Below are 8,369 nucleotides of genomic sequence, written 5' to 3' on the forward strand. Positions count from 1 at the left end.
CTTTCTTTCAGCAAGAAAAAAAAAAAACTCCGGCAAAAAGATTCGAACCCGGAGCGTCGAGCGTTCGAGAGCCGCTTTAGCCTGGCCCACCGGCGCGAGGAACGAGTCAAAATTTGCCTTTTTTACCCCGTAAATTTACGAACGTTCGGGAGTTTCCTTTGGGGGTGGTGATATGGGGAGTCGGGGCAACCACCCTGATTTTTTTTGTTTGTTCCCAAAGCCGTCCCACATCTGACGACCCCTCCTTGTAAGATACTGTGCAAATTGGAACAAAATACTTTTCATGTTTTACTGATCATTTTCAATTTTTTACTGTGGCAAATGTAACAATTTGTTGATTATTTTTAATATTCAATATGAAAAAATTAATTCAATACTGAGCATTCAGAATTTTTGCTTAAAAAAAAAATAAAATTAAATATTGAACGCTTTATTGCACCTATTTTAAAAATACAGGATGTCCCAAAAATGGCGTGCTAACGGTGCACTACGGTGTAGAAGAGATTACCGTAAACGCCAGAAAAATGTTAAAAAAATTCTATTGGACTTATTTTCTGATTTGGCGGTTTTTGAAAGTGGCACTTAACAGGTCAATTATTTTGAAATATATGTATGAAATTATCATGACAGCTACGTCTAATCATACATATTATCACAAAGTACAAGATCACTCACTACCAATATCTAATCCTGCATAATACAGAATTTAGAAGCTTTGGAAATCGAAAAGATTATTTTAAATCCTCTACGGTAACATTGCAAGGTAATGATGTATGAATATACCTTTGTTTACAATGTATTATCGTTAATAATAATAATAAAAATAATTGATTTTTTTGTCGGAAACATGTTTTCCATATTTTTTTCATGTACATTAAGCATCCTCGATAAGGTAGTAAGTAGTTTGTACACCATTTTCGGGACACGCTGTAGGTGTTATTTGCAAAAAATCTTTGAAGTTCCCTCATCCTGAAACAATGCATCGAAAGTAATCACTTGCATCTTCTCAAAGCATTTTTAAAACTGCCAGAATTAAGGCCGGTTTCATAATGTATTTTAAAAGCGGTTTTAAATTTAAAACTACCTTTAACTAAAAATTGTGTTTCATATTCATTAAAGGTGTCTTTAACTCCTTAAAACCCCCTTTAACTTTAAAAGCTCGTTGTCGGCCTTTTATCTCGTTAAAGGTGAATTTAAATGGGGAACATAACCTCAATTACATGACAAGTGACATTTCGCTAGTACATTGCAACAAATTGCTACTTTTTTTTGTGAATTAGTAGGTACCCAATAATTCAATTGATTACACTAGTTAACACAGTATCTGTTGCCTCAGATTTTTTTGCCGTTTCCGAGTAATTTTTGTCTGCTGTTGCCGAAAATGTCCCTAGTTTTTTTCTATCAGCTCTAGTTTTTGAGTTACAAATAACCCATACTTTTGTTAGTGCAAGCAGATTTTTCTCTTTCAATCGTGAAGCTAACGATTCAGAGACTTGTTTTAAGAGGTTCAAATCTCTTGCGAGATCATTGTTGCATTTCTATTACATCCAACTGTACCCACGAAGGTCTGGACGGGTGCTTACACCCCCACCCTCATTTTTCGTAGAACTATAGTCTATTTTTTCCTGGTAGGCGCGTGCGTGCGCATTTACAAAATCCTGCAACGAAATGCGACTTTCCTATTGGTTACTTTATTTTTCTACTTACACTAGAGAAATGTGCAATATTGCACTATTGCAGTGTTCTGTACTGTCAATAGTGTCAATCACGTCAAAGCTGCCATTTTTGTTTCATCGTGTCTTAGTTTTCCTTTCGTGTTTTGTGTGTATTTTGTGTTGTGTCCGTTTATTTATTGAAAAAACAGTTCTTAGTTCTTAGAGGTTAAGAAGTTTTTATATACCAAGATGTCTTAATTTCGATCACCAAATAAACGGCGTAAGTTGGATTTATGCTAACATCAAGTAACAGTTTTTTATTAATGCATATTTATAGCAAATTTGTCACAAGCCGAGAAAGAAATGATCGTTAAAGTATTTCGTGGGATCTCCAAGGATTTTGCCGAGTTAAACAAGACGGCTCAAATGGAAAAAACTGCAGATTATACTGGTATTGATTTCTGAGTTTTTTTTTGTTGTATCACAGCTTAATTACTTTGTGTTGAAGGTTATGGAATTAGAACCATTCAATGATACTTGGCGGAAGAAAAGAAGTGTGGGCAATTACAGGCACCGAAGAAACCTGATAGGAAATGTATGATTCAATTGGAAGAACATCAAAATATCTCATTCGAAAAACAGTGCACTCATTATTCTCTGCAAACAGAATTCCTACAATTGATGCTGTGTACAGGGAAGTGCAAAACAATGAAGAAATTCCAAACATCAGTCGTTCTAAGCTATATAAGTACATACATTGTTTTCAATTAACTGTAAATATTGAAATCTATGTTTATTTCAAATAGCACAAATAACGAAACAGAAAAAGCCTGTTAGTAGAAAGAGAAGACATATCTTGGCGAAGAAGATATTTACGGGAAATAAAAAAAATACGCCAAGAAGGGAGACCTTTTCTCTTGCAAGATACATGGTTATTAGAAAAGATTGTAGTCGAAGCAGGCCATGTCCATGTTATGAAATTTTTGCCGCTTTCATGTGAACTGACAATTATTGTCGATGTCACTGTAATTTTTTTTAGGTGAAAAGTGCGGTGTAGATTATTTTATTTTATTTTTTTTTAAATTAACGATTGAATCCAAAAGTATTGAGTTGTTTTGTACCCAATTTAACTCCTGTGTGTATAAAATAAAAATAAAAAATGTTGTACATATAATATTTGTTATTAATTTTTCCACGAGTTGATTCATAAACTTTTTTGTTTACATTTTACAAATTATACAAAAATTAAATCATAAACATGAGTTTTAATCTGCAACCACAAATACTGATCCCCCTAGATAATATGCAACCAAAAATACTAACAATTCCTGCATCCTGCTAAAAATCTTAGCTATGTGATTCTACCTTTCGAAGATGCGCACGCACGCGCCTACCAGGAAAAAATAGACTTTAGGTAGTATATAAGATGTAAAATTTGTAAATAGTAGAGACTTAGACAGAAGATTTAGATTAGAAACCAGTAAGATACAAATAAAGCGCTCAACAAAAGTGATAGTAATTTTTTCTCTCGCAACAAGACAAGAATAAAGACGTCCACCACAAAACGTCCAATTCTGTCGCAACAACCCAACACAAAACAAAAGGGGTTACAGTCCTAACAGTCCAATTCTGTCACAACAACCCAAAACAAAACAAAGGGGTTACAGTCCTAACAATCATCGAACTCGTTTTGTGAAAATCGTTGAGGTGTTGATGGTGAATAGTCAAATTTAGAATCGTTTTCTGATCTTGTTTCTGAAAACTCGTCATCTACTGAATTTTGTAAAATTTGCTCAGCAGTGAAAGGAATCGGCGGAACTGAAACATCATCTGAATATTGTGTGGGAAGCTTTACAGACGTGGGAGCACTTGGACATTCCCATTTATGGCGATTTTTTTTATTTATACCCTTCACATTGAAACCACCAAAATAACAATCATCTAGATGATTTTTGGGTTCTCTCGATATTGCTGGAATTCCAAATTTAAAGGTACTTCTTTTACCTCTGTTCCATAGTCTTAAGTATTCGACACACGATTTACATACACAATTAGGAGCCCACAAAGGCATGGCAAAGTACAAAAAGTAAGCACTTATGACAAAATCAGAAATTATTTTCCTAGATTTTCCAAAGTATACTGGCCACATATGTAGCAGAAATGTTGCGGATCGTTGAAGCAAAACCTTCTTGAAGAACTCATTCCAACTGAACTTCGGTTAATAGTCGTACACAGTGATCAGTGATCAAAATATACCGAAACATTATGTGAAGTAATATTCGAAAAAATCACAAAAACTAGAGCTGTTGATAAGATTCTGACGGCAGATATAAAAAAAGAGCCTAGAAAGCTTTCATATTCAGCCATTAAATTTGCGGCAACAGACAAAAAGTGAAATTTTGTAAACTAGTGTTATAAATCAACATTTCGGAAACTTATAGGTACTTAGAAAATAAAGATATTCCATGAATTCATTAGTTTTTATTGCTCAATTGTTTTCTTGCTAATTCAATCTGCAAGTCTAATAACAGTTTTTTCCTTTCGTGTTTCTTCTCTTTCTTCTTTTCTCTTTAAGTGTAGGAAGTTATTTTATATACACAAGTTTTGTTTTAGAATTATAAAATTTTTCCTTCACTTGAAAGGTTGGATTTGGCTTTTTTGGTCGCAATCTTTTATTAATCGGATGTTTTAATTTGGCGCTGCTCCACTAGCAAAATGTAAAATGCAGAATGTAAACAAAAATTAAAATACTCGAAATACATTTCAAAGTCCGAGGGAAACAGTTGCAAGTTACCAAAACACGGTGGATGATTCGTTTACGAACTATGTAATGCAAATTTTAACCAATGTTTCGATAGTCCGCGTTTCTGAAATGCAGTCTCCTTTATTTTAGCTTTAAAGGCGCATTTTATTAAAGGAGACTTTAGGGTCGGATTATGAAACCGGCCGTTAGCTTCAGTTGAAAGAAGTTGCTGAGTTTTAAAAATTTCAGGTAAAATGAAATTTTTGTTTTAATTTATGGTACCTACGAACGTAAAAATTAAAATTATTCTCGAAAAACAATTGTTACATTAGATCGCAGAACCTTTCGGTGCAAGTATTTCAACAAAAAAATCTCTAGTATTACTTATTCAATAAGAAAAATTTTCACTCATTTTTAAGTAAACGCATATGTACTGGAAAAGTTACAAAGTACATTATCAATTTTATAAGTATAAATAATAATTAACTGAAATTAAAACCTTGAAAATGGTGAATAATATCTGATGTAATATGTGATTACTTTTGATTATTCACAATTATTGTTTGCTATTTTTCTTATATGTATTTATAAATGTGAATTGATTTAAAGTTCTTGTAACTGTAAACCTTATCATGTGGTTTAAAAAATATGACTTCTCTTACAAAGATGAATAAAGAAAAGCGTACACCCAATAATCTTCTAAAAATTTTTGATTTCTCGATCCACTTTAGCTTGCTATTCTTTTTGTAAAAACATTGTCTCGACACGTGTCAGTTATTGTTAACGACTTTCGAGATTTTATTTTCCACTCGCTTTTAGCACCGATCCGTGTACCGTTACTTTATTTTTGCAATAATTCACAGTTCACACCCGTTCACGCTTTTATTATTCTAGGGCAATAAAAAGATAAATCACTTTGTTTCAAATAAACATTGTTATACTCACCGTATACAAAAGTTTAAGTTTTTTTTTTTACATCTAACCGTATCATTTATTTTATGCACAACTTGTGTATTATCAGATTTCCCCCCATTTCCCTTTAAATTCTTTGTAAACAGTCTTATTACGTAATCAGCCCTCAAGCCATAAACAAAATAAACTTACCGGTTAACGTCAATTGCGACGGAGTCGAAGGACCTGCTACGTCACCCGTCGCTTCTATACTGTGTTGAACGTTAATTTCTTGAGGAACTTGCTGAAAAACAAACACAAAATTGCAGCTCTTCCAAAACCTTCACAACAAACAAACTGTCACACAGTTACGGAAATAACGCACTAACATCATAATCACTGGGTATTTACCAAAGTAACTTGATGGGTCATTTCTCCCTCGATGCTCTCGTGTGAACTTCCCCTGTGCAACTCCGAATCGCTGCTGTGCTGCTTGCTCTTCTGTAATATGCTGCTAGTGTCGGAAGCGTACCCTCCGGGATCCGACTTGATTACCGTGCCTAAAGCGCTGCCACTCGATGACGTTAACGTTACCTCGCTGGACTGGTGTTCATCTGAAGTTCTTTCAGTCGATCCAGATCCTGACCCTGTAGAAGACTTTCTTAACCGTTTCCTGAAAGCTGCCTTTACACACAGACCCAATGGGAAAGTACAACATGAAATACCGTTTGCTGCTCGGGGACAGGGGGCAAGGAGAGGGCGACAAAGACTGTCTCGGGCCCCCGTCGGAACTCCAATTTGACTCTCCTGGAGTCAAAAGTTCCGCTTTGTCCGTCGAACTGTTCTGGGTTTTTGAAACTGATTGATCAACGGGGATTTCTGCCAATCCTAAAAATGCCACCACGAAATTTATATGACTATAAAAAACAATTAAACATAAAATTAAAGTTGTCTACACTTTAGTTTTTAATTTTTGACTTAATTCACCATTTACAAATCATCAATCATCTTCAACGTACTAGAAATTTTACGATGTGAACATTTAACAATTCTACAAGAAATCATAACTAATTAAATTATAATTCAAAAATTAATAAAATAAAGTAACATAAAGGTTGCGCATTATAATAAAAAAATATCTTTGTTATTGAATCAAACAAACTTTATAAACATGTATTGTTCTTGACAGATACTAATAATTCTGTTATTATTGTTATTGCTCATTAATTAATATTTACTACACATTTACTTATGGCTTGCATTGACAATTTGTCTTTGTGTTGCAGAAAAAGTTGTCATTTTTCAGAATAAAAAACGAAACAATTAAAACTAATACGCGGTTTATTTCCTATAACTGATAATTGTACAATTAATTCAATTTTTTTCTAAAACTAGAAACTCTGTAACAAACAATTTTTTATACAGTAAGGGGCAATTAGAGGAAAACGCCATTCGTTGGAAAGGCTAACTTTTATAATTAAGAATATAAATTTCGATTTGATTTGTGGGTAAAAAGTCAAATATGAACATATTTCATCATAGTTAAATTATAATCATAAAGAATGATGCTACATCCCATAAATACTAAAATCTATAGTTTGCCTTTTTGGAAAATGGCGTTCGCGTAACCTTGCGACTTCACTTTTATGCAGGAAAGCCATCTATGTATTTCTAGAAATTAAAATTCGACGAAATTTAGGTTTTGAGAGGAAAATTGAAAACACTAATTTGTAGTAACAATTACAGCATTTATAATCCACAGTATCTCATACTGCCTTGCAGTAAATTTTATTATTAGACTAATTTTTGTATGACTGTATTTTCCCAAAAAATAAAAATAGATAAGTCAAGCAATTTACCTTTGATCTTTAGCATCTCTGCAGTTTTTAATATATGTGGCAATTGTTCTTGGGAAACATTGACTTCACCATAATACATAAAATCCACCATGACTTTCAAGTCAGTGAATTTAACATCTTTTAATATCACAATAGGATGTTGGCAAGGATTTATAGTGAACAAAGACTGAAAGTAGATGCAATGTAGTCGAGCTCAGAATAGATTATTACACTTACTTGAAAATACGAACTGCAAGCAGACAGTACAACTTTGTGTGCTTGCAAGTGTCTGCCTTCAGCAGCAAGAGTAACGTCAACCAATGACTCACTGTTTAGAAGACTAGAGAAGACCGAAATGAAGTTTGGTTGATGGTTGTTCCATCGTAAACAATACTGTTGCATTGTCATTGTAAAAATAAGCTGACACCTGAAAGAAGAGTTATTTAGGATTAAAAAGCCCAACGGTTTGTTTATATTTTTAATTTTCAAGTACGTACAATCAATAAATTGACCTGTGAATTGTAACCTTGAGAGTCCACCAATGCGAGATGACATCAACGAATTACAATGATGACTGTAACAATCAAAATAGAAAAGGTCAAAATAAAAACTAGCACCACTGACGTCATCTGCCATACTTACTCTTCGGACTGTTCAACATTATACGGAAAATAAACACGCGAATTTTTTAAATAAACACTACACTTAAAAAACATAATCCACCATATTTAGATTTTCCACACTGACGTAATTTTGGCAAGCGCTAAGGTAGGAACCTGTAATAGTACACCGACTGATACCAACATTATCGAGTTGACGATGCGAAAAATCACCAAAAACGAAAACGACTAAAGACGGTGTTGTTTTAACTTTTAAGAGTTTTAAGGTAGGTCCATATATTAAATACAACTCTAGTCAGTATTTCTTGAACACTAAACATTTTTATTGTTCGCAAAGTCTCCGAAAAGTAAATCCGCTGTCCACAGGTGTCGCCACGTGTCACACTTGAAGTGACCAATCCCGTAAAACTGATTGCAAATTTGTTATTATCATTTGTTTACAAAATCTATCCGTTGGACAAAGAGAATATGGTATTTTTTTACTTTATCTACTGTGTGTAAGTGCTTTAATTTTAATACTGATGACGTCACAACGCATATCAGGAATTGAGGAATTTAATATTGGTGCGCAATTATTTTTGTTGGGACCAAAATGATAAATTATTATTAAAATGTCGATTCT

General features: G+C 33.5%; 1 protein-coding gene across 4 annotated transcripts in view; it reads right to left on the bottom strand.

Annotated features, from left to right (window-relative positions):
• Positions 1-8,012, bottom strand: part of BtbVII (BTB-protein-VII) — a 32,971-nt gene extending 24,959 nt beyond the window's left edge. The window contains exons 1-7 of one of the 4 annotated variants that reach the window (XM_069037208.1): positions 7,770-8,012; positions 7,625-7,701; positions 7,365-7,554; positions 7,149-7,314; positions 6,015-6,177; positions 5,701-5,962; positions 5,503-5,593 (exon numbers count right to left, since the gene is read on the bottom strand). In XM_069037208.1, the coding sequence (XP_068893309.1) occupies positions 5,503-5,593; positions 5,701-5,962; positions 6,015-6,177; positions 7,149-7,314; positions 7,365-7,535 (853 nt within the window). In that variant the 5' untranslated portion in view covers positions 7,536-7,554; positions 7,625-7,701; positions 7,770-8,012. Of the gene's footprint in view, positions 1-5,502; positions 5,594-5,700; positions 5,963-6,014; positions 6,178-7,148; positions 7,315-7,364; positions 7,555-7,624; positions 7,702-7,765 lie in introns of all 4 variants that reach the window. The other 3 variants (XM_069037216.1, XM_069037232.1, XM_069037224.1) reach the window with 3 other exon arrangements.
• Positions 8,013-8,369: the final 357 nt, after the last annotated feature.

The sequence above is a fragment of the Tenebrio molitor genome, chromosome 1, assembly GCF_963966145.1.
Source record: "Tenebrio molitor chromosome 1, icTenMoli1.1, whole genome shotgun sequence".
NCBI classification, from domain to species: domain Eukaryota; kingdom Metazoa; phylum Arthropoda; class Insecta; order Coleoptera; family Tenebrionidae; genus Tenebrio; species Tenebrio molitor.